The sequence below is a fragment of the Natator depressus genome, chromosome 14 (genome assembly GCF_965152275.1).
Source record: "Natator depressus isolate rNatDep1 chromosome 14, rNatDep2.hap1, whole genome shotgun sequence".
Lineage (NCBI taxonomy): Eukaryota > Metazoa > Chordata > Testudines > Cheloniidae > Natator > Natator depressus.
In genome coordinates this window covers 47,023,690-47,050,838 of record NC_134247.1, presented here as the reverse complement: position 1 = coordinate 47,050,838, position 27,149 = coordinate 47,023,690, and the positions used below count along the sequence as shown (strand labels likewise).

The window sequence follows — 27,149 nt, the reverse complement described above, 5'->3', positions numbered from 1 at the left end:
GACATTTGGGGGTTCACAGAACTTTTTAGGTACGTTTCCAGATGAGGCAGTGTGGGGGTTCCGTTGCATAGGAATTTGGGAGTGGAAAATTGGGGGGACAGATGAGTCTAAGGGGATTTGGGGAACTCCCTAGGGAATCTGCAGTACCCCCACACTGGGGTCAAGGATTTGAGGGGTGACGAGGAAAGATTTGGGGGTTCGCTATGGGGAATATTAGACACGGGAGCCCAAACTTTGGGGTGCCAAAGATGGGTGTGGATTCAACTGGGGAACTTAGTTGAACCCCAAGGCTTGGAAAGAGGCATCAGCTGCAATTGGGGGGTTCAGTTTTAGGGCCTCGAGGGTGGTTTTGGGGTGACCAAATTTGGGGGTTGCATTTCCAGGAGACAGTTCAGGGCTGTGGGTTTTGGGGTGTCCGGGAGACCTGCCGGTTGGGGTCAGCAGGAATTGTGCGTTATATTTTGGGGTTCACGTTGCAGCACCTGGTTCTTGGCTCTGGGAAGTTTGGGGTCATTGGGACATTTGCATGAATTTTAGAGGTTCACTTATTTTAGTAGTTAAGGGCTGTTGATATTGGGGGTCACTAGAGAATTTGCTTGTAGTTTGGGGGTTCACTCCCCTTAAGGGAGTTCACGTGGATTGAGTTAAGTACATTGGCCTATGTTAGAGGTTCATTCAGTGGGTTGAGTTTTGGGGAACCATGTAAATTGGGGGGGGGTCACTAGAAATTTTCATGACTTGTAGGGACTCGGGGTTAAGTTTTGGGGCTCCCTGCCTGTGAAGACTGCTAGTTTTGGGGGTCACTAGAGGTTTTGTATTAATTCATCGGGTGATTCAGTTCAGGGAACTCCATTTATTTGGCGGTTTGCTGGAATTTTTGGGGTGTTTTTAGGGGTGGTAATTTGGGGGTGGCTGGTTTTGCATGTTATTGGGGTTATTTTTATAAATGTCTGGAGACTTGGACCCTGAGTTCAGGGGTTCTAGGATAATTTTGGGGGGCTGCTGGGGGATAATGGGACATTATGGGGGTGTCACTAGTTAGAAGGTGCAGTTCAATTCTCAGTAGCACATTGTCAGTATTGGGGTACTAGGCTGTATTGCAGGGCGGGATTCCTGCATTTTCTGATCCAGTTGTTTTGGGGGGGCCCACACCTTTGCAATCTAGGGGTGTATTGGGGTAACTGCACAGCTGGCTGCATCTGACTTGAAATTTGGGGCTGCAGGTGTCTGGGGTACTTTGAACTTTGGGGTGCTGTGCACAGTTGGGGTGACTGGACAATTGACTTGGGGTGCAGGTTTGGGAGTCTAGCTGCCTTTGGGGGGGGCCCAGCATCATGGGGGCCCTAGTTTGAGGGGGCTTCAGATTGATGTGGGGGTGCCAGACTGATTTTGGGGGGCTAGAGCCCAGAGGGTCAGCGTGACCAGGACACAAAATTTGGGGGTGCAGGAGCACAATCTTTGAGGGGGGGGTCTCTGCAGCCCCCCACTTCTGAGACCCCCGTTTCTCACAGAGGGGGGCTGTTTGGGGCTGCCTGACTGGTATGTAAAATATTGGGGTCCCCAGGCCCAGCCCCCTGTGCAGATGTTTAAATATTTATGGGGCTGCAGTGGGGGGGGGCTATCTGCCTGGGAACCCCGCTGTGCCTCCCGCCCCCGGGGAGATGTATCATGGTGGGGGGGGGTCAGTGTTACACCCCCGATTCCGGCCTCCATTTCCTGTGTATTTATAACAATAAAAGCACTTTGTTCCCAAGTGTGTGTGTGTGGGTTTCCTGGGGGGGGGGGGAGAGAACCCAGGAGTCCTGCAACCCCCCCCCCGCTCTAACCACTAGCCCCCACTCCCCTCCCAGAACCAGGAAGAGAACCCAGGAGTCCTGACCCCCTCCCTGCCCCCCGGGCTCCAGACTCACATTCTGGCACGGTGACGCTGGGGTGGGAATTAAAGGGCCAGCCCCCCCCGCCCGCCTTGGTGCGGCGGGTGGGGGCTGCGCTGCTGTCCCGGCCCCTCAGCACAGTGCCCCCTCCCCCCCGTGCAAAGTTGCCCCCCCCACAGCACAGCGCCCCACCCCAGCGCTCAGCCTGGACCGCCCCCCCCCCCCAGGCTAGCCAGGCGGGTGGGGGGATTAGCTGGGGGGGGATTAGCGGGTTAATCCGGCCGCACCTGCTGCCTTTAAGTGGCTTGTCTGTAAACAGGCTGCTTGGGGCGGGGGGGCAGCAGGACAGAGACAGCGGCACCCCCCCCCCCCGAGAGAGAGGTGAGAGAGCGAGCTGGGAGTGGGGGTCTAGTGGTTAGAGCGGGGCGGGGGGCTGGGAGCCAGGACTCCTGGGTTCTGTCCCTGGTTCAGGGAGGGGAGTGGGGTCTGGTGGTTAGAGCAGGAGGGGCTGGGCGCCCGGACTCCTGGGTTCTCTCCCCAGCTCCCGGAGGGGAGTGGGGTCTAGTGGTTAGAGCGGGGGGGGGGGGAACTGGGCTCCCGGACTCCTGGGTTCCCGCCCCGGCCCGGGGAGGGGCGGGCCCGGCAGGTGTGCGGCTCTGGCTCCCGGATGCGGGCGGGGTGGGGAGACACCTGAGCAGCTCGGACCCGTTTTCACTCAGGCCTCGGGACCCGAGAGGTGACAAGGGGGAGCCAGCGGGGGGTTGGGGGGAGGGGGAGGGGATTTATCCCTGGGGGTGGGGGTGGGGTGAGACAGGAGCAGGGGGGGATAAAGTCCAAACCCTGCGGCTGTGTCTGCTTATCCCCACCCCCATGGAACAGGGAGGGGGAGGGGAGCCCGGACGCCTGGGTTCGCTCCTGGATCTGGGAGGGGAGTGGGGACTAGTCTGGTGGGCGTAGGAACCAGGACTCCTGGGTTCTCTGCCTGGCTCTGGGAGGAGAGTGGGGGCTGGGAGCCCGGATGCCTGGGTTCTCTCCCGGATCTGGGCAGCGCTGGGTACTTGTGGACTCTGGAATCAGGCCAGGACCCCACCCCTCTGGCTTCCCTCCCCAAGTCACCCCCTCCCCTTTGGCCTCAATCCCCACCCCCACTTCCCTCTTTCGTTCCCCTGCCACCGTCCTGACCCCTCACTGGCCCAGCCCCACCTCCCTTCCCTGACCCCCCTCCCCCACACCTGCAGCAGGCATCGGGAGTGAGGGGCACCGCCAGGACTGGGGGGGGGCAGGGCTGGGCTGGCAGGGGGCTGCGGGTCGGGAGTGAGGGGCACCGGCGGGGGGGGGGCAGGGCTGGGCTAGCAGGGGCTGCGGGTAGGGAGTGAGGGGCACCAGCGGGGGGGGCCAGGGCTGGGCTAGCAGGGGCTGTGGGTCGGGAGTGAGGGGCATCAGCGGGGGGGGCCAGGGCTGGGCTAGCAGGGGCTGCGGGTCGGGAGTGAGGGGCACCGGCGGGGCTGGGGGGGCTGAGGGCTGGGCTAGCAGGGGCTGCGGGTCGGGAGTGAGGGGCACCGGCGGGGCTGGGGGGCTGAGGGCTGGGCTAGCAGGGGGCTGCAGGTCGGGAGTGAGGGGCACTGGCAGGGGAGGGGGCCAGGGCTGGGCTAGCAGGGGCTGCGGGTCGGGAGTGAGGGGCACCAGCGGGGGGGGGGCAGGGCTGGGCTGGCAGGGGGCTGCGGGTCGGGAGTGAGGGGCACTGGCAGAGCTGGCAGGGGGGCAGGGCTGGTCTGACTTTATTTTATTTGCTCTCCTAGCCTGGTTCGTTCCATCCCACAATTCAACCCCTCCACGAAGGATCTAGATCAGTGCAGACCTGTGAGCCGGGTTCTAGCTCGGGGTTCTAGACTCCACTGACCTCTGGAGCAGCCACATCTGGGATCTGGAGAAACAGGACGAATAATCCGGGTCTAGAGCAGGCGAGTTCTGGATCCCACCACGTTCTAGGCTCCGCCAGGTTCCAGAGCAGACCCCAGGGAATCTGCTCGATGCTAGAGGAACAGAAAAGCTCCAGGCCCCCAAGGATCAGGACCGTGCTGGGTTCTAGAGCCTGCAACCATCCTGTAGCCTGTTACACCGTGAGGTGGAGCCAGCAGGTGGGAAAACTGGGTTCTAGATTATCCCAGGTTTCTAGCGCCCCATTCTAGATCCTTGTGGGGGGGTCTAGCTTGGCGACACGGGAACTGAATTGCACGTGTGTCTAGATCTGGGCGGTCTAGGCGGGAGAGGAGACTGAGGCACAGGCCAATCTAGACGCTGCAGTGCCCCGATATAGGGCTCTGGATTCAGCGTTGGAGGGACCAGCTCAGAGGATCCAGAACCTCACAATGATCTAGAGCAGACACGGTTCTAGATGCCATCAGGCTCCCGAGCTGACACCTCCTGCCGGGCTGACGCGTGCAGACTCCGGAAACGGCAGCAAGACCCGCTAGGTTCTGGAGCCTACGCATCTCTGGGAGCCGGTTCTCGCTCCTGCCTTGCTCTAGATCGGTTGGACCGGCGAGCTGTGGGTCGGGTGGCCTCTAGGAACCAGACGTAGGGCTCCAGAGCGGGCCCGCCCAAAGCAGGGAGCTCCAGAGCCCCTCTGAGGTTCCAGATCAGGCTCTCGCAGCCCATGGAGGACCCGAGCGACGCCTGCCGGCTGTGCGGCTCCCAGCTGCAGGGCAGCCAGCGCCGGTGGCTCTTCCACCGGGCCCCCCAGCGCCCCGACCTGCGGGTCCTCCTGGCCCACGTGTGCCGGGAGGCCCCGCGCCGGGGGGACGGCCGGGGCGAGTTCCTCTGCGGGAAATGTGCCCAGGCTCTGGGGCGGGTTTTCCGCTTCGACGCGGTGATCGCCCGGGTGCAGGCGCTGTCCCTCGCGCGGCTCCGGCGCCTCCTGGAGGAGAAGGAGCGCCTGGCCTGCTGCCTCCGGCACCTCCACGCTCGCCGCAGCCCCGAGGCCAGCCTGCCCCCCAGCCCGGCGGGCGCCCCCCAGCGGCTGGATGCGCCGTACCAGCGGCTGCTGCAGGACGACATAGCGCTGTCCGGGCTCGAGAGCTGGGCAGAGCCAGGCGCCGGCGGGAGCCCCTGCCAGACCCGCTGGTGCCCCAGCTGCCACGGGCTGCGGGTGCCCGACGCGGATTACGAGTGGGTGTGCGGGAGGCCACGGTCGCTCGGGGCCGGCTCCCCGGCACTGCCCCTCTGCCGGGACAAATCCCAGAGCATGCCGCTGGTGCTGCAGGCCGGCCTGGGGGGCCCCCGGGGGCCCAGCGGGTCCCTGCTCTCCCTCTGCGCCTGGTCCCTGGACAGCCTGGCTGGGCCGGAGCCGCTGGGGGAGGCGCTGCGGGCACTCGGGGGCATCGGCCGGCGGGCGCTGAGGGTGCCCCGCGGCAGCAGGATCCCGGTGCTGGCGAAGAGGGCAGCCCCCTCTGGCCCCCCCAGGGAGATGGAGGAGGAAGAGGAAGAGGAGCAGGAGGAGGAAGAAGAGGAACTCGAGGATGAATTCATACCACTAGGGGTGAAGGTAAGAAGGGGAAGGAGGAATAGAACCCAGGAGTCCTGGCTCCCAGCGCCCCCCCAGCTCTAACCACTAGCCCCCACTCCCCTCCCAGAGCCCGGGAGAGAACCCAGGAGTCCTGGCTCCCAGCCCCCCTGCTCTAACCTACTAGACCCCACTCCCCTCCCAGAGCCAGGGAGAGAACCCAGGAGTCCTGGCTCCCAGCCCTCCCCCCTCCCCGCAGCCTGCTCTAACCCACCAGCCCCCACCCCCGGAGAGTCCCTCTGTCTCCGGGAGAGGTTGGGGTGCCTCCTTCTCCCCATTCTCTTTCCAGACTCTGGGGGGGCAGCGGCTCCGGTGCCAGGAGCTGACGGGGCGGCTGGCGACTGCTGAGGAGGAGCTGAGGAGCTTTCGGGAGAAGACGGGGGGCTGGGCCCCCGAGGTATGGAATTTGGGGGGGCAGCACCCCCAGCCCCACGCTGCCCGGGGAGAGCCCCCGCCGTCCCCCGCCCCGATCCCTGCAGTACGGCCCCCCAGTACCGCCCTGGAGCAATGGGGCAGCCCTGCCCACCCGGGGAGAGCCCCCTGCCGCCCCCCGTCTCATCTCTCTCTTCCGCAGGACGCCGGGGTCCCCCCTGCGCCGGGGGAGGGGCCCGGCCCGGGTCGGAGCCGGGAGCGGCTCCTGGGGGCGCTGGCTCGGTGTCTACACAGCAAGGAGGCGGCGCTGCAGGTAGGTGGGGGGGAAATGGGGGGACGGGGGGAGCAGACCCCGGGCTCAGCCCCTAACCCCCCCTCTGCCCCCCCCCAGGACTGCCTGGCCGCCCTGGAGAGCCTGGCCCCACCGGGGGCCGAGCCGCCCGCCTCGGAGAGCCTGGTCCCACACCTCTGCGGGCGGCTGAAGGATCGGGACCAGGCGCTGGAGGTAGGAGCCCCCGCTCCCACCCCCGCCCCGCCGCGCTCCCTCCTTCATGGGCGGTGGGCCCGGCCCAGCCCTGCCCCAGCCCAGCCCGGGCCCCGTGTCCCCCCCGAGCCCAGCTCAGTCCTGTTCCCGCCCCGCCCGGCTCGGTCCCGCGTGTCCCCCGCGCCCCTGACTCGCTCCCCCGCTCCGCCCCCCCAGCCCGGCCCGGCCCGGGCCCCGTGTCCCCTGCCAGCCCAGCCCGGCCCGGCCCGGCTCGGCTCGGTCCTGTTCCTCCCCCAGCCCGGCCCCGTGTCCCCGCCCCGCCCGGCTCGGTCCCGCGTGTCCCCCCCACACGCCCCTGACTCGCTCCCCCGCTCTGCCCCCCCAGCCCGGCCCGGCCCAGGCCCCGTGTCCCCTGCCAGCCCAGCCCAGCCCAGCCCGGCCCGGCTCGGCTCGGTCCTGTTCCTCCCCCAGCCCGGCCCCGTGTCCCCGCCCCGCCCGGCTCGGTCCCGCGTGTCCCCCCCCGACGCCCCTGACTCGCTCCCCCGCTCCGCCCCCCCAGCGCACCCTCGCCGATCACTTCTTGGCGCTGGAGCAGGAGCAGCAGGAGCGGGGCCGCCTGCAGGGGGCGCTGCAGGACCAGGACCGCGACCTGGGGCGGCTGGCAGCCGCGCTGCGCACTGGAGAGCGGACCCTGCACGTAAGGGGGCTGGGGACCCCCAGATCTGTGTGCGGGGGGGTCACCCGGGATTTCCCACACCCCTCCCCAGGGGAAGGCCCCCCCGGGACCTCTGCCCCTCCGCCCCATGGGACAAGACAGGCTGGACACCCAAAGCCCCCTTTCCCCATGTCATATACACCCCATTCCTCCTCTGCCCCCATTTACCAGGGAGGGGGTTCCCCACAGGGTATACACCCCCTCATTCCTCCTCTGCCCCCATTTACCAGGGAGGGGGTTCCCCGCAGGGTATACACCCCCCCATTTCTCCGTCCCACCTGACCCAGGGCAGGGGGAAATCTGTCCCCCCTGCTCCCTCCCCACACACTGTTTGGGGGCGGGGGTCTCCAGGCGCTGCACGAGACGCTGGAGCAGAAGGAGCTGGAGCGGGGGCAGCTGGCATCGCTCTGTGCCATGGCCCAGGACGCCTGGCGCCGGCAGGACCAGACCCGGGCGCTGGCGCTGAAGGAGATGGAGAAGTTGGTCGCCGCCCTGCAGGCCGCACTGGCCAGCAGCACCAAGGACCTGGAGGTAGGGAGCCCCCTGCCCAGGGCCATGCAGAACGGTGGGGTGGGGTGGGGTGGGGTGACAGCAATTCCTGGCTCCAGCGTGATTCCCGCCTGGGTATAACCCATGTTGCACCAATTCTTTCACGCCTGCCAGCTGGTCCCCACTCAGAAATTCCCTTGGGAATTGAGTGCACACCCCATCGCTGATAGGTGATGTCTATAACACAGGTTAGAACAGGGGCTGCGCCTGCCTCAGTTTCCCAATGGCTTTCATTCCCCATGGCAGCTGCCATATAGACTACCAGTTGCAACAATGTTTCCCACCTTCTAGGTCTTCGCAGCTCAGCTGTCCCGCCAGGCCAGGTGCTGTGTAGAACAGCCCTTGCAACAATGTTTAACTCCTTTCCTGTGTCCCAGTTGAGCTGCTCTGCTGGGCCTGGGCCGCCAGCGGGTTCCCCCTGCAGCCGCTCCAGTCTCTGCAGCCAGCCGGGCCCGCTGGGCAGCCCTGCAGGTGCCGCTCTGCTCCTGCAGCGCCCGGGGGGCATCCAGGGACGCGGCCAGCACCTGGGGGAGAGGCTGGAACACACACTGTTGCCATCTCGGGTGCTACACGGCACCTGCCCAAGGACTGGATGACTGTTGCAACAGTGTTTTTCCATCTCAGCTCATCCAGTCCTTGGGCAGGTGCCGTGTAGCACCCCGGGAGCAACAGTGTGTGTCTCCCGCTCTCCCCCCAGGTGCTGGCCGCGTCCCTGGATGCCCCAGGCCCGGGGCTGCTACAGCGGCTGCAGGAGCAGGAGCGGCTCCTGGCAGAGGCGCTGGCCCAGCGGGCCCGGCTGGCTGCAGAGATGGAAGCCCGGCTGCAGGGGGCGCTGGCGGCCCAGGCCACCGCAGAGCAGCAGCTGCAGGTGAGGGAGGGCGGGGGGGGGCGTTGCTGGTGGAGGATGGCAGGGCTGGGGGGCAGGAGATAGGGCAGGGCTGGGGGCACTACCATGGGCAGACCTGGGGCAATAATTCTTATTTCCCGCCCCCAGGGTCAGCTGCGTGGCTGCACCCAGGCGCTGGCCGAACGGGCGCGGGAGGCGGCGGCCCTGCGGGGGCGCCTGGCCCGGCAGGAGGGGGCGCTGGCCGAGAGAACTGCCGCCCTGGTGCAGTGCCGGGGGGAGCTGGCCCGACTGCGGGGGCTGCTGGAGGAGCGGGACCAGGCGCTGGTGGTGAGCCCGGGGGGCAGCGGTGGGATGGGGGAGACCCGACTAGCACCACCTAGTGGCTGCAGCCGCCCTGCACCCAGCTGCCAATAGGGGCTGCTGGAAGAACTGCCGCTGGGGGCAGGTTTGGCGCCACCTGCTGGCTGCAGCGGGAACTAGAGCAGCTGGGCTCAGCCCTGCAATGAGTTGTGGCCGGTCTCTGCCTTCCCTGGCAGACGGGGCTGATCCACTGGGTTCTCCCCTGCAGAAGGCTGCCCGAGAGGCGGAGGAGAAGGACCGGCAGCTGCAGAAGCTGCAGGCGTCCTGGCTGCAGCACGGGGCCGGGGGGATGAAGCAGACGCTGTGAGCGGAGGAGGGTGAGTGAGGGCACCTGGCAGAGGGGGAAGGGAGGCGAGAGACCATGGAAGGGGCAGTGGGGAAAGGGAGGAGGGGGCAGGGCTGCAGCAGAGGGTGGGAGGGGAGACCAGCTGGGGGGGGGGCAAATCTCTTTCACAGGCTGCAGCTCCACTCTGCCCTTGTCTCTGTTGCAGATCCGGGGTCTGGCGCGTGGGGCCGGCTCTGCCCCCCGCCCAGGCCCCACCGGAGATGGGGCCGCTGAGCTGGAACGGACAGGGCCGCTGCGGGGGGATCCCGGCTACTCCAGCCCCGGCTGCGCCCAGGAGGGGGCGCTTTGCTTAAAAATGACTTGGGGGGGGGGGTGGGGGGAGTATTTACCACGCCAGCGAAGGCTGGGTCTGGGCCATGCCCGGCCCTGCGCGGGTGGCTGGGCGCGTGGATCCCTTGTTTCCAGGAGGGGGCTCTCCCCGGGCAGCCCCCATCACTAAGGGGGTGCTGCCCTGCCCCAGCCTGCTTCGGATTAATTAACGAACCAGCCCCATTAATTAATAAATCATCTTTAATGAAATCGCTTCTCCTTGCTCCATAATGCCCTTCGTCCCTGGCGAGAGACAGCCTGGGGGGCTCTCTGTACACCCTACACTGGCTAAGCCACGGGGGGAGGATATTGGGGGGGGGGCTATTGATTATGGTCATTCCTACAGCATGGGGCCTGGCCTGGGTTGGCCACGGACAGGAAGTGGGCCTGGGCCACGGGGGGCGGGGGCCACACGGCAAGGTGGAGGAACCAGGTCAGAGAGGCGGGGGCCTGGACTCTGGCGCAGGCCCCCCCGTACAATGGCCGACAGGAAGGGGAGCTAATGGGAGGGGGCTGGGCTGCAGGCTCCCCTGCTCCAACATGGCTGATAGGAAGCGACACCCCTGGGGGGGGGAGCTTGGCCCCGGTGGGGGAAGGGGGCAGACGCCCCCGGGGGGAGGGGGGAGATTGGCCCCAGGGGGGGAAGGGGGGAGCGGACGCCCCCGGGGTGGGGAGGGAGCTTGGCCCCGGTGGGGGGAGGGGGGAGCAGACGCCCCCGGGGTGGGGAGGGAGCTTGGCCCCGGTGGGGGGAGGGGGGAGCAGACGCCCCCGGGGGGAAGGGGGGAGCTTGGCCCCGGTGGGGGGAGGGGGGAGCAGACGCCCCCGGGGGGAAGGGGGGAGCTTGGCCCCGGGGGGGGGAAGGGGGGAGCAGACACCCCCGGGGTGGGGAGGGAGCTTGGCCCCAGTGGGGGGAAGGGGGTAGCAGACACCCCCGGGGTGGGGAGGGAGCTTGGCCCCGGTGGGGGGAGGGAGCAGAGGCCCCCGGGGGAGGTTGGCCGGCCACGGAAGAGGCCTGCAATGCAAGATGGCCACCGGCCAGGGGAGCGAACGGGGGGGGGCCCCCTCCCCAGGAAATGCAGTGACGGGGGAGGGGCAGCGCCCCACACTTGTGGGGGGCTATTTCGTCTCCGCCTTCTTGTTCTTCTTGTTGAGGAGCTTCATGAGGGAGGACGACATGTAGTACGGCTTCTCCACGGAGCCGTCGTTCCGCTCCAGGTCCTCCACTGCGGGAGACAGAGGGGGGTCAGCCCCACGCCCCGGCCGGGGGGCAGGCTGGGGGGCGGGGCGGGGGGCACTCACGGAAGCAGAGGAAGAGGGTGTCCACACACATGCTGTAGACGCTGAAGAAGCCCTGGGCGATCAGGTAGGCGCCCACCACCACCGTCTGCAAGGGGGAGATGGGGGTCAGCCCAGATCCCGACCCCCAGGGGAGACCCCTCCCTGGAGCTCAGATGCCAGCCCCCCCCCCCAGCCCCCCAGATCCTGGGCCCCGGCCCCTCCCCCCGCAGCGGGGGGCACGTACCAGGATGGGCAGCCAGTAGTAGTTGAGGGAGGGCGAGCGGAACTGGGGGTCGGAGATCTCGATCCGGCCCGAGAAGAAGAAGAACCCGAGGACCCCGACGCCCCCCACCACGAGCAGCTTCCCGAAGAACAGCAGCAGGTCGGTCACTTTATCCAGCACCACCACCCTGGGGAGGAGAGAACCCAGGAGTCCGGGTGCCTGGCCCCACCTCCCCTCCCAGCACCGGAGAGAGAACCCCGGAGTCCGGGCACCCAGTCCCCAGACACTGCTCCCCTCCCAGAGCTAGGGAGAGAACCCTGGAGTCCAGGCCCCCAGCCCCCACTCCCCTTCTAGAGCCAGACAGTGAACCCAGGAGTCCGGGTGCCTGGCCCCACCTCCCGGCGCCGGAGAGAGAACGCCAGAGTCCGGGCACCCAGTCCCCAGACACTGCTCCCCTCCCAGAGCTAGGGAGAGAACCCTGGAGTCCAGGCCCCCAGCCCCCACTCCCCTTCTAGAGCCAGACAGTGAACCCAGGAGTCCTGGTGCCTGGCCCCAACTCCCTGCCTGGCCCCGGAGAGAGAACCCCGGAGTCCCGGCACCGGGTCCCTGGACACTGCTCCCCTCCCAGAGCCAGGGAGAGAACCCAGGAGTTCTGGCTCTCAGCCCTCCCTGCTCTAACCACTAGACCCCACTCCCCTCCCGGTGCCGGGGAAAGAACCCAGGCGTCCGGTTACCTGATGATGTTGCGCATGAGCAGTTTGAAGGCGTTCTTGGCGGACGTGCAGAAATTCTTCCCATAGATCGCAATCTGGGGGGGCGATGGGGACACCCCCGTAACGGGGGGAGAGACTCATTCCAACTCTGCTCCCCCAAACCCCGAGACCCCTGCTCCCATGCCCGAGACTCCCCCAAACTCTCCCCACCCCAGGGACCCCTGGCTCCCATGGAACCCCTTCTCCCCCCAGGACCCCCACCTTTCACCAGATACCCCCCAAACTGGCCCAGGTTTCCCCCTGGTAGGATGGGCAGCTCTCCCCTTTCACCCCATAGCATGGGACCCCCCAAACTTTGCCCGCCTGAAATAGCCGCCTCCGACAGCCCAGGGACCCCACCCCCAGGGAGACCCACTGCAACACACCCCTCTCGCAAAGCCCTACCCCCAGGAGTGCGCACCCCCCCACATCCCAGTGCCCCCCACACACACACTAAGCCGCCCCCCTGTAAAGGGATCGCCTCACATACCCCAAAGATCCCCCACATCTCATAACCTATATACCCCCGCAGGGCCGATCCTCCCCCACCCAGTGACCCCCCAAGGCCCACCCCCCCCCGTGGCCCCCAGGCCCGCTCCCCCACCATGATGTAGGCGTTCCTGTTGAGGAATTTGATGAATTTCTCCAGGCACCAGAAGCAGCATTTGAGACAGCAGAGCAGACAGCGTGTGAAGGGGTTCTGGGCTCCTAGGGGGGGCAGGAGCCAATCAGACACCCCCGTGCACCCCCAAACGCCCCCAGCCCCCCCCAGGGACGCCCACCACGTCCCCAAAGTTCTCAGGGTCTGGGGGAAGGCTAGCATATTGGGGTACTAGGCCAAGGGGGATTCCTGAACCCCAATATGTCTTGGATTTGGGGGTGCAAGGGCATCGCTGAATGCTAAAATGTATTCGGAGACTGGGGGACACAACTCAGGACCCTAAAATATTTAGGGGTCTGTGTGCAAGACAATATTGGGGTGTATCCCTGAACCCTAGAATATCTTGGGGAACAATGGAATATTGGGGTGCACAAACAAGGACATCTGAGGCCTGGGGGAACAATGAGGTATCTGGGGACATTTTTGAATCCCAAAATGTCTTGGGGTCCCCAAACCCCGAGTTGGCTCAGGGACTGGGGCTATGATGAGATATTGGGTACGAGGAAAATTAGCGTCTCTCATTGCAATATCGGGGTCTCTGAACCCCAAAATGTCTCAAGGGCCAGGGGAAGTGGGACTGGCCCAGCTGTGAGCTAACAAGGAGCGAAGTGGGGGTGAAGGTGTCAGAGGTGGGGTAACAGGTGATTTTGGGAGGGAAAGGGTTGTGGGGGGCAGGGTTTGGACAGCAAAGGGGCAGGGGTTTGGGGGGGATGCTGAAATGGGGGGCTGTACATGGAGGCACTGCACACACAGGGTGACAGCCTTTGGGCCAGGCCCCAGAATTTGGGGTGCTTGCAGGAGACCTCACAGTTTGGGGGGAGTGCTCAATGTTGGGGGTGAAGATCCCAGTTCAGAGGCACAGCTCCACTTGGGGGGTGGGCAATCCAGGGATGAACCAGTGCAAAATTGGGGTGGGGGAGAGAGTTTCAATATTTGGGGGGTGAAGATTTCCACTGTGTCACGTGTTGGGGAAAAAGCAGAAAATTGGGGGGCAGGTTGAGTGGAGCAGGGACAAATGTCGGGGTTCTCAAAGACATGTGGAGCACTCTGGGGCGGCTCAGATTTGGGGGGGCAGGACAGATTCTGGTAGGCCCCAAAACGCAGCTGTGGGATGGACAGGGATCTGGGGGCAACGGTGAAGGGCAGGAAGTTAAGGAGGGCGGCTGGGAAAGGGGGGGCAGGGTGATTCCCCCGCTCCCTAGAAGGGGTCACCCCACCTTTGAGTTTGTGGTCCAGGTATTCCAGGAGGATGCGGATCAGCTGGACGATGGTGAGGATGAGGGCCCCGAAAGCCAGCGACCCCGTGTGGTACCTGCCGGGAGAGGCCCCCAGCATGGGGGGGTACCCAGTTAGTGAGGCAGACGGAGCAGTAGAGAGAGAACCCAGGAGTCCTGGTGCCCAGCCCCCCCGTTCTGACCCACTAGCCCCACTCCTCTCCTAGAGCCAGGGAGAGAACCCAGGAGTCCGGAGGGGGCAGGGGCTGGGACCCAGAAGATACAGGAAGCTTCTTAAACTTTACATTTGCATAGACAATGAATATGCAGTTAAATTTACATAACCCAGCCCCTAATTGCATACCGCTCCTCCCCTTGAAGGGTACAGAGCCATGGGGGGGTTCCCTGAAATCAGACACCTGCTAGTTAAGCCGGGTTAAGGGGGCGGGAACCCAGGGGTCCGGCTCCCCTCATTTGCATAATCCCTTTCCTCTGGAGGATCCAGGCTCTGAAGCCCAGCTGGGGGCCCCAGGCGTCCGGCTCAGTGCAGCAGGGACCCAGCGAGGGGACGGGGGGCAGGTCAGGGGGACCCAGGGGCACAGCTCAGGGCAGCGTGGAGCCAGTGGGGGGGGGGGATGTGGGACAGATCGGGGGGGGGGGCGCCAGGTGTCCAGCTCCCTGCAGTGTGGGCCCAGCAGGGTGGGATGAGGGGGAACTGGGGAGGGTCCCAGCGGGTCCCAAGGGTGCAGGGCTCACTGCAGCGTGGGGACGGGTGGGACGAGGGTCCCAGGGCTCACCGCAGCGTGGGGACGGGGGGATCGGGGGGACGAGGGTCCCAAGGGTGCAGGGCTCACCGCAGCGTGGAGACGGGGGGAACGAGGGTCCCAAGGGTGCACCGCGGGGATGGGGGGTCCCAGTGGGGGGACCCCAGGGCTCACCGCAGTGTGGGGATGGGGGGGATCCCAGCGGGTCCCAAGGGTGCCGGGCTCACCGCAGCGTGGGGACGGGGGGGATCGGGGGGGGATGAGGGTCCCAAGGGTGCAGGGCGCAGCGTGGGGATGGGGGGGGACGGGGCTCACCGCAGCGTGCGCAGGAAGGCGCCGCCCAGGGCGCAGGCGGGGATGTCGCGGGGCTTGTCCCGCGCCCAGTAGTAGGCGGCGAAGGCCCCGGCCAGCACGCACTGCCCCAGGGCCAGCGCGAAGTTGGCCCCCCAGAGCAGCCCCAGGGCGTTGTAGAGCTGCAGGTTGAAGAGGTTGCGCTGGAAGAGCCCCTCGGCATCGTACGTGTAGAAGGCGCAGCCCACGGCCGGGCAGGGCAGGTAGCGGGAGGCGTTGAACGTCTGCGGGCGGAGGGAGAGCGGGAGACGGGCCCAGCCGCCCGGCCAAGGCGCCCGAGAGCCGGGCCAAGGCACGAGAGAACGGCCGGCCGGCCCGGAGCAGCGAAGGGGCGGGGGGGGCCGGCCGGCCGGCCCGGAGAGGAATGAGAAAAGGAACAAACGAGGAAAGGAGAGACCCACCTGATAAATAAAGGAAGCAGAGAAGGAACAAACAAAGAAGGAGAAAACCACCCGCTAAAGGAACGAAGGACCGTGAGACCGGCCAGAAGAGGAATAAATGAGAAACCGGGAGAACAACCAGATAAACAAACGAAGGCGAGAACGGCTGGACAAAGAAGGAAGGAGAGATTGCGGGAACCACCAGCTAAAGGAATAAGGGGGAAGACAAGGGAACAGGAGCCTGGCGGAACAAAAATGGGAACGAGAGAACGTGAGACCCGGGTAAAGGAACGAAAGATCCTGAGAACGGCCAGATTAAAGGAAGGGGAGAACGAAGAAAGAAACGACAGAACACGACACCAACGGGGGCGCCCGGGGGAAGAGGAGGACGAAGGGACCGACGGGTAAACGAACCAACATGGAAAGAAGGAAGGAGAGGCCCAGAGACACGAACCGGAGAGAGAGACACGACGAGCGGACGGACGCCCAGCACCAGGAAAGAGAACGAACGAAGGAACGAACGAGAGAAGGGACCCGAGCCGACGGGGAGAGAAGGAAGGAAGGAACCAGCGAGAGGAGGACCACGAACGCCAGACGAGCCGGGAGCGGGAGCCTGAGAACGAAGGGCCCAGAACCCAGGACTCTGGTGGGGACACGAAGGGAGAAGCGGGGTCAGCCCACAGCCCCCCCCCCCCTTTTCAGCTGGACTAGAGGGCCTAGAAGTCAGGACACCTGGGTTCTCTCCCGGCTCAGGGAGGGGAGTGGGGTCTAGTGGTTAGAGCAGGAGGGCTGGGAGCCAGGACGCCTGGGTTCTCTCCTGGTCACTCACCATGGGGTTGCAGGTGTCGTTGCCCGAGATGCCAGAGCACCGGGGGTCGCTGGAATTGCTGCTGGTGACACGATACAGGGGAGTCCCGGACGTGGCCAGATAGCTGGGGGGAGCAGTCAAGGGGAGACAACAGGAGCACACGGGTCCTGTCCCGTCTGGGGGGCGCCGGCTCCCCTCCGGCCCCAGGGCGGGGGCCAGCTGGCTCAGGGGGTGGGGAATGGGGCAGAGGCCTGTCCCGGTGGGGGGCGCCAGCCCCGATCCGGGCCGGGGGGTGGCAGGGGGCACGCGGAGGATACAGAGCCGTCATGGCCCAGTAGGCCACACAGATGAGCAGCAGGAGGAAAGTGACCAGTGGGTAGAACAGGGTGGACATCATGTAGCCGATGGCTCTGGAAGCGGAGACAAAAGGGGGACCCCGAGTTAGTTTCTCTTTTGGGGGGCCCCCGGGGCTGCCAACCTCCCTCCAGAGTCCCCCACTCCCCATACAGACCTATAGCGTGCGTGCTCGCTGCACCACCGGCTATCAGATCTATGGGCCCATCTCACTTGGCATCCCGTCTGCTCGCCTGGCATCCTCCCCTCCCCCAGGTCAGACCCATGGGCCCATCCAGCCCGGTTTCGACCCTCACAGGTCAGAGCCATGGGGCCCTCCTGCTTTCAACCCTTTCTCTCTCTCCCCCCAAATCATGCGCTGGGCAGTTCCACAGGTTAATGCATCACCGATTCCTCTCTTTCCCACCCCCTCATTAAAGGGACAGGAGCCAGGGCTGCTAGGGTGTCCCAGGGAGAATCAGACCCCCAGTGCCTCCCCCTTAGGGGTTCCATACCCCCCCCGCAACCCCCCAAGGGGCTGCCCTGCCCCCCGTCCTGGGGCATGACTCACCGGCTGGACTCCTGGATGAGCGCAATGGCGATGAGGATGCGTTTGCGGAGAAAGATGAGGAGGAGGAGGAGCACTCCTTCCACCACAGCCAGGATTATCACTGGGGGGGGCCAGAGAAATTAGGGGGACACAGACAGGGCTGTGGGGGTGACAGGTGCCCCCTACTTCAAGAGGAAACAGATTTGAGGCACCCCACTTACTAAGGAGTCAGTAAAGACCCCCACATTCCCATGGGGAGATGTACTGACTCCCTAAAACAAGGCGTACCCCCAAATTCCCCCAACAGAAGTGAGGGGCCTGGACTGAGGCACAGAACTGGGGTGTCAATCCAGCTCCCCCATTTCCACAGGGGGCCCCAGGCTCAGCCACCCCTGCAGTGTAAGAGACCCAGAAAGCCCCACAATTTGTGAAAGGCTCCCAGATTTTGGGGGTGTCCGGGATGCTCCCCAGGGAGAAAGGGGCAACCCCCACATTTCTAGGGGGATCTTTCTCTTGGGGGTCCCACATTCAGGCAGCTGCTTTCAGAAATCCCTGAATTTTAAGGTGCTGAAAGTTGCCCCCCGCCCCCCAAGTCGGGATGTCCCAGGGGCTTTAGGAGTTCAGGAACATCCCCCTACATCAAGGGGAGGCGGAATTTGGGGGGCAGCAAGGAAGTGCCCCAGGAGTAAACATGCAGCCCCAGGGCTCTCGGGCGGGGCGGGGATGGGGGGGGGGACTCACGGGCGGCCAGCCCCAGGGCTCTCGGGGTGGGGGTGGGGGGCGGGGGAGGACACTCATGGGCGGCCAGCCCCAGGGCTCTCAGGGTCGGGGGGGGAACTCACGGGCGGCCAGCCAGGTCTCCTGCACGCTGGAGTAGACGCTCAGGTTGGTGGTGAAGCCGACGTTGCTGATGCTGGCGCCGGCCGTGCGCAAGGCGCTGTACTCCCGCCAGCAGTGGTAGATCCCTGGGGGGGGGAGATGGGGTCACATGGGGGACACGGACTCCCAAAGCGCCCCCTGCCTCCACCTGGCCCCTGGACCCCCCCCCAGGCCCTGGCGCCTGCCCCCCAGTACGAGCTCCCGGGAAGCCCCCCCTGCCCCGCCCCACGCACCGTAGGCGCCGACGGCGAGCACCCCGAGGATCAGCGCCCAGACCAGCACCCCGGCCACCAGCCGCAGCAGCAGCAGGAAGAGCAGGCTCAGCACCATGGCGATCAGCAGCCCGCTGGGGGGGGGGGGGGGGGAGGAGAGTGAGAACCAGCGCCCGGACGCCTGGGTCCCATTCCCGCCCCCTCCCCCACCTACCACCAGCAGCATCGCCCGGACGCCTGGGTCCCATTCCCGCCCCCTCCCCCACCTACCACCAGCAGCTCGCCGGACGCCTGGGTCCCACGGCCTCCCCGCCCCCCCCCCCCCCCCGCTGCTGGCAATGCTGCCCTCACCCCGCCCCCCTCCCGGGGCCGCCCCACTCACATGAGGATCCAGTACCAGCTGCTGGCGAAATCCTCGAAGATCTTCGTCCCGATGTCCTTGGCGTTCAGAGACTTGACGATCTGCCTGGGGGGCGAGACGGAACGAGGAGGGCTGGCAGGGGCTGCGGATCGGGAGTGGGGGCCCCGGCAGGGATGGGAGGCTGCGGGTCGGGAGTGGGGGGGGTCCCGGCTGGGATTGGGGGGGTCAGGCCCCACACTCACTGGGCTCCGGACGAGATCAGCTCCTTGGTCTCGTTGGGCGTCCGATTCGGGAGGCTGAAGTTGTCCATGGCGGGCGTGTTGAAATTGGGGAAGCAGCGATTGAAGACTGGGGAGAGAGCGCGCGGGATGGGGAGGTTCATATTGGGGTACAGTCATGGGGGAGCCCCAAACCCCAGCCCCCCCACACACCCCCAGCCCCTTTAGCTACGGGGAAATCTTCCTCTGCTGTGACTGTACGGAGCACGGACCTCGCACCGGGAGGTCAGCCACGGCTGAGAACTGGCTGACGAGATCCTGGGGGAAGGGAGTCTGAGGGGGGCTGTCTGGCGGGAGAGCCAGCGAGAAGGGGGGGTTGTCTGGCAGGAAACGTCCCCCCCCGGCCTACCCCAGAGATCGGCAGCCCCCAAAGTGCAAAGAAAGAGCCCTACAAGAAGCGGGAACCAGACAAAGGACGGGATGAAGAGAAAAGCGACCGGGGGAGCCTAAAAGGCCTTTTTGGTTTCTGGGGGACTGTTCTTAATGTTTCCTCTGAATACTGGGTGGGTGCCTCAGTTTCCCCTAGGCATTTCCTAGGTATCCAGGTGGGGGATAAGGGGATGGGATTGTGGCAGAGCCCTAGAGGGCCAGTGGGATGGTGTCTGCACAGACACTGGCTGACACCCCGTCTCTTGGCCACTGATGGCCTGGGCTCCTCCCCGGCAAGGTGCCAGCTGAAGGGGCTGGAGAACAGAGAGATCAGGTGCCCTCTTGGCCCGGGAAAGGGACAAAGGCCAGAGGAGGAGGGGCTGGAGGGAGTTTCAGTTTGGAGCTGGCTGGGGAAACAGAGGGAGGCCCAGCACCGGGGTCCAGGCTCCCCCCCCCAAAGATGGACCCGACTGAGGGGTCCTGTTCTCTGATCCTACAAGCTCTGTTTCCGACCCTGTTCCTGTCGCCTAATAAACCTTCTGTGTTACTGGCTGGCTGAGAGTCACGTCTGACTGCGGAGTTGGGGGGCAGGACCCTCTGGCTTCCCCAGGACCCCGCCTGGGCGGACTCGCTGTGGGAAGCGCAGGGAGGGGCAGAGGAGGCTGAATGCTCCGGGGTCAGACCCAGGAAGGGGGAAGCCGGGGGAGCTGTGTGTCCTGCAGACAGGCTGCTCCCCGAGAGGAGACTCCCCCAGAGTCCTGCCCGGCTTCCTGGGGAGCAGTTCCAGAGCATCGCCCGGGGACTCCAGGACAGCTGGAGTAGCAGGAGTGTTGTAAGCGAGACACGAGAAGTAATTCTCCCGCTCTGCTCCGCGCTGATCAGGCCTCAGCTGGAGTTTTGTGTCGGGTTCTGGGCGCCACATTTCAGGAAGGATGTGGACAGATTGGAGAGAGTCCAGAAAAGAGCAACAAAAATGATGGAAGGTCTAGAAAACACGAGCTAGGAGGGAAGATTGAGAACCTGGGTTTGTTTAGTCTGGAGAGACGACTGGGAGGGGACATGAGAACCGTTTTCAAGTAGGTAAAGGCTGTTACGAGGAGGAGGGAGGTAAATTGTTCTCGTTAACCTCTGAGGACAGGCCAAGAAGCACTGGGCTTAAACTGCAGCCAGGGCGGTTTCGGTTGGAGGTTGGGAAACGCTCCCTGGCTGTCCGGGTGGTGAAGCCCTGGAATAAATTGCCCGGGGCCGGGGGGATTTGTGAGAGCAGGTTGGACAAACCCCGGCCGGGGGTGGTCTCGATATCCTGAGTCCTGCCACCCGTGCAGGGGACGGGACTAGGGACCTCGCGAGGTCCCTTCTTCGATGCCATTAATTCACCCCACTCTGCCAGGCAGCGGGCCTGGGGGTGCAGTTCCCATTGTGTCCACCAGATGGCAACAGAGCATCCCGGGCGTCTCCGACCCCCAGACCCCCCACCCCTCCCAGAGCTGGGAGAGAACCCAGGCGTCCGGGCTCACTTGGCGTGGTTGCGATGGTGTATTGCGGGCAGAGCTCCCGGCTCAGAATCTGCGACACCGTCTGAGGAAGAGACTGAACGTTAGATCCGGCGCCAGGACAGAGCTGGGCACTAGAAAGAGGCCAGGGCCGGGCTGGCAGGGGCAGTGGGTCGGGAGCGAGGGGCACCAGCATGGCTGGGCTGGCAGGGGGCTGTGGGTCAGGAGTGAGGGGCACTGGCAGGGCTGGGGGGCCCAGGGCTGGGCTGGCAGGGGCTGTGGGTCCGGAGGGAGGGGCACTGGCAGGGCTGGGGGGCCCAGGGCTGGGCTGGCAGGGGCCGCGGGTCCGGAGGGAGGGGCCCGGGGGGGGCTGCGGGTCATACGCACCAGGGTGGTGTGGGACAGGTTCAAGCTGGGCTCGCACCAGGCCTGGTTCAGCACGTCCGCAGGCTTCGTCCCAGGCAGGAGCCCCACGGGTGGCACCACCCAGAAAGCGTCGGGGCAGGAGGCGACGCAGATCTGGGGCATGTCAGAGAATGTACCACAGCGAGCGTCACGTCGAGGGGGGCAGATGGAGGTGACAGAACCCAGGAGTCCTGGCTCCCAGCTACCCCACCCCCCCAGCGCTCTAGCCCCCACCCCCAGAGTTGGGGATAGAACCCAGGAGTCCTGGCGCCCAACCCCCCTGCTCTTACCCACTAACCCCCTGTGACGAAGTGGGACTGTTCTTAATGTTTTCTCTGAATACTGGGTGGGTGCCTCAGTTTCCCCTTGGCATTTCCTAAGTCTCTAGGGGGTGCGCTAAGGGGGTGGGATGGTGGCAGAGCCCTAGAGGGCCAGTGGGATGGTGTCTGCACAGAGACTGGCCGACACCCCGTCTCCTGGACACTGATGGCCTGGGCCCCTCCCCGGCAAGGTGCCAGCTGAAGGGGCTGGAGAACGGACAGATCAGGTGGCCTCCTGGCCCGGGAAAGGGACAAAGGCCGGGGGTGGGGGGTGAGTTTCAGTTTGGGGCTGGCTGGGGAAATGGAGGGAGGCCCAGACGGGACTCTGGGCTCCCTGTCCCCTAAGATGGGCCCGACTGAGGGGTCCTGTTCTCTGTACCCACAAGCTCTGTGTTAGACCGTGTTCCTGTCGTCTAATAAACCTGTTTCCCCTGCTGGCTGAGTCCCGTCTGACTGCGGAGTTGGGGGACAGGGCCCCCCGGCCCCCCCAGGACCCCAGCAGGGCGGACTCGCTGCGGGAAGCGCACGGAGGGGCAGGGGAGGCTCCGAGGTCAGACCCTGGAAGGTGAACGCTGGGGAAGCTCCTTGCCCTGGGGACAGTCGACTCTGAGAGAGGAGGGTCCCCAGAGTCCTGCCCGGCTTCGCAGGGAGCAGTTCCCAAGCATCGCCGTGACACCCCCACTCCCCTCCAGAGCCAGGGAGAGAAGCCAGGAGTCCGGGCTCCGAGCCACCCCCCCATACACACTCTAACCACCAGACCCCCCCTCAGATGCGAGACAGAACCCAGGAGTCCTGGCTCCCAGCCCGCCCCAGGAGAGGACCCAGGCGTCCGGGCCGTACCTGCGTGGTGGGGCACTGCAGCCCGTTCATTGCTGTCGCCAGGATGTTGAGGGAGGTGACGCACTTGAGCAGGTCGAAATACAGCACGTAGGGTTTGTCCCTGGGGGAGAGGGGGGTCAGAGCCAGGGGAGGGTTGGGGGGATGGGGAGGAAGAGGAGTAGGAGGGAGGGGGGACGAGGCAAGGAGCTGGGGGGACGACGACAGAAGGGGTGAGAGCCAGAGGCCGCCCCCTGTACGCGACATTCTGGGGGTGACATGGCCCAGGGAGGGGAATGAGGTTGAGGGGCAGGGAGGGGGCACAGGGGAGTCGGGGGATGAGGTCGGGGGCAGTGGGGGGGAATGAGGCAGGGGGTCAGCGTGGGGGCACGGGGGGGGCAGGGGTTACTCACCTGTTGCCCCCGATGCCGCAGTAGGAGCCGGTGGAGTTCCGGGGGTAAATCACCTGCCGGGGGTCCCCGTAGAGCCAGGCTGGGGGCAAGGGGTGAACTGAGCGACCGAGGGACAATGCGGCTCCCAGCAGCACCCCCCCACAGCGCCCCCCGCCTGCCCCCCAAGCAACCCCCACCCTGCTCCTCCCATTGGCCCCCTGGCCCTGCTCCTGGCCCTGTGGGGCCCCATTGACCCTCTGGGGCCCCATTGACCCTCTGGAGCCTGGCGCCCCGCCCCCGCCCCGTGCAGTACAGCCCCCCAGTACCGCCCTGGGGCAATGGGGCAGCCCTGACTGCCAGGGCAGAGCCCCCCGCTGCCCCCCGCCCGCCAGGCCCCGTTGCCCGGGGGGCTGGGGGGGTCACTCACCCAGGATTCCCACCACGATGTAGCCGGCGAGGAAGACCACGAAGAGGATGCAGCAGATGATGTCGGTGCAGCTCCTGCGGGGGGGGCACAAGGATGAGACACGGGGAGGGGGAGGGGGGCAAATGAGCCGTGCCGGAACCAAGAGACAGAAGGGCTGGGGGGGACCAGGAGCCTCTGACCGAGGGGGGAAGGGCTGGGGAGGGAGGGAAGGGGGGATGGGAACGGGCAGGGGGGTAAGGTCGGAAAGACACACACAGAAGGGGACAGAGGGGGAAGCCCTGCGAGGGGGGGTGAAGAGGCATCAGCTAGGTCCCGGGGGCCGGGCGGGCTGCGGGAAGGGGGGGTCGTGGGGGTTGCACTCACCTCTCCCGAATCGGGCCCCGGAACGAGGGATCATATTTACACTGTTGCCCTGCAGAGAGAGAGAGAGAGAGCGGCCTGAGCAGGGGGCTGGGAGCCAGGACTCCTGGGTTCTCTCCCTGGCTCTGGGAGGGGTGGGGTATCCAGTGGATTTGGGGCAATCGGACCCAGGTGTCCTGGCTCCCTTTCCAGGAAACTCCCAGTGGCTACTCCCAGGCAGCGGGTGCGAGTGACGTGGGGGGGGGGCGTGTCAAGGTTATTTCTGGGGGGTCAGGGCCAGGGCTGATAAGAGCTGAGCCATCAGGAGCAATTACCAGAGATAAGGGCCGGGCGGGGCAGGGGAGCGGCCCGGACAGCGCCCCCTCGTGGGGAAAGTCCTGCCCCTTCCCGCTGCACCCAGCCCACCAGCCCCACCACCGGCTGCCCCGCACCTGGTGTGAACACCCCCCACCCACTTCCTTATTGCCCCACTCGAAACCACAAAGTCCAGCCCCACCTGGGGGGACCACCCATCTTCCCCCCCACGAGTCTAGACCAGCTGTGAGCCAGGCTGGGGAGGCTTCACTCCCCCACCATAGACACCCTGCACCCCATTCCCCCCTCTGCAACCTCACTCCAGCTGGGGTCCCCCAACTCCCAGCCAGCCCCTGCCTCCCTCCCCCAACTTGGCATCTCAGGGTCTGTGCTGGGCTGCCCCCAACCCCATAGACACCCCTTCCTGCCTGGGGGACGGGGGCAGCGGCCGGGGGTCTGAGGGGGGCTCAAGCTAAAATCTCCTCCCAGCTCTTGGCAGGAAATTCCTCCCTGGGGAGCCCCGACTATGAGCAGCCCTGGGGGAGAGCACAGAGCAACTATGGGGGGCGAGGTGCCCCTCACTCCCGACCCGCAGCCCCCTGCCAGCCCAGCCCCGCCGGTGCCCCTCACTCCCCACCCCCAGCCCCCCGCCCCCCCAGCTCTGCCGGTGCCCTCACTCCCGACCCGCAGCCCCCTGCCCCGCCGGTGCCCCTCACTCCCCACCCCCAGCCCAGCCCTGAAGGGAGCGGGGGCCGGGACATGCCGAACCCGCCCCATGGACGGACAGACGGAGGGAACCGGACGGGGCAGCAGGTGAAAGGGGAACAGGATGGGGGTGGGAAAGGAGGAAAGGGGGGCAGGGGGCACGGGAATGGGGGGGGCCAGTGGAGCCGGGGGGCCCCGGGGGGCAGGGGGGCGAAGCCGCCCGAAGAAGGGAGCGGAGACTTGGGCCGCTGGGAGGAGGGGACCGGGCCGGGGCAGGATGTGGGAGGAGGCCGCTGGACAAAGGGGAAAGGGGGGGGGTCGCTGGGCAGAACCCCAGGCCCTGACCGGCGCCCCCCCCCCAGCGGGACACCCCGGCGATAAGGGGAGGGTCCATCCCCCAGCACCCGGGGGGTCGATAAGTTTCCGGGGGGGTGGCACGTCCGGGGGGGGGTTATTGAGGGGGCCGGCGAAGATGGGGGGTTATTTCAGCCGCTCTCCCGGGGTGTCAGTCAAATTCCCGCCCCACCCCCGTGACCGAGGGACAGAGCCCCCCGCCCCTCCCCGGACCTCACCGCCCCCCCCCGTGACCGCGGGACAGAGCCCCCCCCCCGTGACCGCGGGACAGAGCCCCCCCTCCCCGGGTCTCACCCCCCCCCCCCGTGACAGAGCCCCCCCCGCCCCCAGCTGCAGGCTGGACAGTTTCTATTTCCTTGTTCCTGGTCACCACAAACAATCCGGCCCCCGCCCTCCCGCGGTGCCCAGTGGAGGTGACCCGAGCCGAGCCGAGCCGAGCCGAGCCGGGGGGTAGGTGGGCGGGCACTGGCTGGGCCGGGGGGGGCAGGGAACGGGACTCGGGACCTGGCCCCTTGATGGGGGGCGCTGTACAGCCCCCCTCGCATCTCCCACTCTTGGGCCAGGGCCTTGGGAGGGAGCCCGGCCCGGCCCCCGCAGGTGTGAACTCGGGGGCAGGGGGGGGTGTTACTGGTGCCCGTGTAGACAAAGCCCCGAACAGCAGGACGGTCCCTGTGAAACGGGGGGTCTGGTCCCCCCGGCTCCCCCTGACCCCCAGAGCCGGACACACCCCAGCCCCCGGATCCACCAGAGCCCGAGGCCCTGGACGGTGAGAGCTGGGGGGCCCGGCCCCCCAGCCCAGCGTCGATCCTGTTCGGGGTCCCCCCCCGTGACCCCCTTCCACAGGGCTTCTGGGGACGGAGCCCTGAGCCGACGTTGGGGGTCGCTAAGTCTCGGGGGCTCCGGGCCACCGCCCCGCGGGGGGTGGAGAAGGGCCCCGGGGGGGTTGCCGGGCGGGGGTGTCGGGCTGCCCCGCGCCGCCGTCCCCCCTCGAATTCGGGCACCCCGAAGCCCCGCAAACCCCACAGGAGCCACGTGGGGGCCCGGGCGCTAAGGGGGGGCCTGCTGCTGCCCCCCGAGACCCGCCGCCCTGCTCAGACTCTGGGCTGCCGGGATCCCCGCCCCAGCATCATATCGCCCCCCCCGCCCGGCTCTGCCCCCCATTAGCGCTCCCCGTGTTCAGCCCCCCCCGGCTCGGGGGAGCAGCTACCCTGCCCAGCCCCCCCGCCCCCGGTGTACGTTGGGCCCCCCGACAAGGAACCGAGAGTAGACTCCCGCCCCCCCCCTTACCGTAGGGCGCCGGGTCCGGCTGCTCCCCCTTGTCCTTGCGCCCCATGGCGGGGCCGGGGGCAGCTGGGCTGCGGCCGAAGGCTGCGGTTAGAAATGGGCCGGGGCGGGGAGTTACCTGCCCCCCGCCCCACGTCACAGACACCTGCAGCGGGCCGCGCCCCTGCACCTGACCCCCAAGCCCCGCCCCCGTGCGTCAGGCCCCGCCCCGTATCTCACCTGCGCCGGTGCCACGCCCACTGCCCGGCCCCGCCCCGCGGGCCAGACACACCCACCCCCACCCCGCCACACAACCCTCCTCCCACCTCACCCCGACACCCCCACCCCCCCGCCAGCCCCCCACCCCACACAACCAGCCACGCTCACGCCCCAGTGCAACACAAGCCTCCCCCCACCCCCACCCCAACACAACCAGCCACGCTCACACTCCCCCCTGCCACCAACACACCACCTCACCCCCCAGTGCAACACAAGCCTCCCCCCCGCCCCCCAGTGCAACACCCCCCAACCCCCACCTCCCCGCAAACCCCCCCCAACACAACCAGCCACACTCACACTCCCCCCCAGCCACCAACACACCACCTCACCCCCCCGTGCAACACAAGCCTCCCCCCCGGCACAATCACCCCTCACAACCGGACACGCAAACGCTACCTACCAGCTTCACCTGGACCTCAACCTCTGACCCCAACCACCCAGGAGACCCACAACCGCCCCCCACGCGGCCAGTCCTCACCCCCGCATCACACCCCAACAAAACTCATCACGCGGTGACACCCCTGAACCCGCAACCAACAGCCGCCTGCAGCCGCCGGCCGCCACAACCTCCCCCCGCGGGGTGCACGGACCTGCAGGTGTGACAGAACCACAAACAGCCCTCACGGACAGGCCGCGAACACACCAGCGCACCCGCCGCAAAGGGACAGGCCCGGGGCACCATGACCGAGGAGACGACACAAATGTCACCTGCCCACAACGGACCTCGGCAACCGCAGGGAAACGCACAACCAGGTATAGCCCCAGCTGACCGCACCCCCCCCCCCAAGCAAGGGGCGGTGATCGCACACACAGACACACACACACACACACACACACACACACACAGGCCAGCAAGGGGCGGGCACACCCCCACCCCCACGCGGGGGACAGACACACGGACACACCCCCTGGCCGTGTTCCCGGTGGTGCCGGCGTTTATTGGGTTCAGGCTCCCAGGACATGACAGGTAAAAAAGGGACCAAGCCGGGGGGGGGGGGGGGGGTATTGGAGCTGGGGGGGGGGTCCTGCATTTCCTGCAATGCTGCCTTGCTACAGCCAAGGAGTCACTGGTGGGCCCATCTTCCCCGGGGGGCCAGGGGGGAGAACTGAGCCCTGGGGGAGCCCCAGGGACAGGGGCTCAGGGGCCAGTTGTGGCTGGCAGGGTCCGCCCGGGGGCTCAGGGGCCCAGGGCAGGTGGGGGAGGGTCCCC

The 27,149-nt window shown here is 66.5% G+C and overlaps 2 protein-coding genes across 2 annotated transcripts; one reads left to right on the top strand and one right to left on the bottom strand.

The window, feature by feature from the left end:
* Positions 1–2,510: 2,510 nt before the first annotated feature.
* On the top strand, positions 2,511–9,350 carry LOC141998191 (uncharacterized). Its single transcript, XM_074970854.1, has 11 exons — positions 2,511–2,610; positions 3,674–5,418; positions 5,726–5,833; positions 6,011–6,121; positions 6,200–6,313; positions 6,852–6,989; positions 7,359–7,538; positions 8,254–8,424; positions 8,551–8,730; positions 8,972–9,080; positions 9,255–9,350. Exons 2-10 carry the CDS (start codon positions 4,531–4,533, stop codon positions 9,068–9,070), a joined length of 1,989 nt encoding a protein of 662 aa, XP_074826955.1. The 5' UTR covers positions 2,511–2,610; positions 3,674–4,530; the 3' UTR covers positions 9,071–9,080; positions 9,255–9,350.
* Positions 9,351–10,376: 1,026 nt separating this feature from the next.
* Positions 10,377–25,783, bottom strand: SLC44A4 (solute carrier family 44 member 4). Its single transcript, XM_074970851.1, has 21 exons — positions 25,685–25,783; positions 23,048–23,096; positions 22,685–22,758; positions 22,279–22,357; positions 21,890–21,989; positions 20,712–20,843; positions 20,349–20,409; positions 18,427–18,532; positions 18,206–18,289; positions 17,845–17,957; positions 17,575–17,697; positions 16,754–16,853; positions 16,167–16,259; positions 15,871–15,973; positions 14,626–14,885; positions 13,550–13,644; positions 12,276–12,379; positions 11,654–11,727; positions 10,941–11,106; positions 10,718–10,802; positions 10,377–10,641 (listed from the first exon to the last, which is right to left on the bottom strand). The coding sequence occupies exons 1-21, from the start codon at positions 25,728–25,730 to the stop codon at positions 10,535–10,537; spliced, it is 2,154 nt and encodes a 717-aa protein (XP_074826952.1). The 5' UTR covers positions 25,731–25,783; the 3' UTR covers positions 10,377–10,534.
* Between the last annotated feature and the right edge of the window lie 1,366 nt (positions 25,784–27,149).

What these genes read in the sequence shown, in the direction of transcription:
- LOC141998191 (XM_074970854.1), top strand. Translation starts at nt 4,531, where the DNA reads ATGGAGGACCCGAGCGACGCCTGCCGGCTGTGCGGCTCCCAGCTGCAG. An exon ending in CGGGGGGCTGGGCCCCCGAG is followed by an intron (nt 5,834 to 6,010) that starts GTATGGAATTTG and finishes TCTCTTCCGCAG; the next exon opens with GACGCCGGGGTCCCCCCTGC. An exon ending in AGCGGGACCAGGCGCTGGTG is followed by an intron (nt 8,731 to 8,971) that starts GTGAGCCCGGGG and finishes TCTCCCCTGCAG; the next exon opens with AAGGCTGCCCGAGAGGCGGA.
- SLC44A4 (XM_074970851.1), bottom strand. Translation starts at nt 25,730, where the DNA reads ATGGGGCGCAAGGACAAGGGGGAGCAGCCGGACCCGGCGCCCTACG. An exon ending in CTGATCTCGTCCGGAGCCCA is followed by an intron (nt 18,290 to 18,426) that starts GTGAGTGTGGGG and finishes CTCGCCCCCCAG; the next exon opens with GCAGATCGTCAAGTCTCTGA. An exon ending in AGCTGGTACTGGATCCTCAT is followed by an intron (nt 17,958 to 18,205) that starts GTGAGTGGGGCG and finishes CCCCCCCCCCAG; the next exon opens with CGGGCTGCTGATCGCCATGG.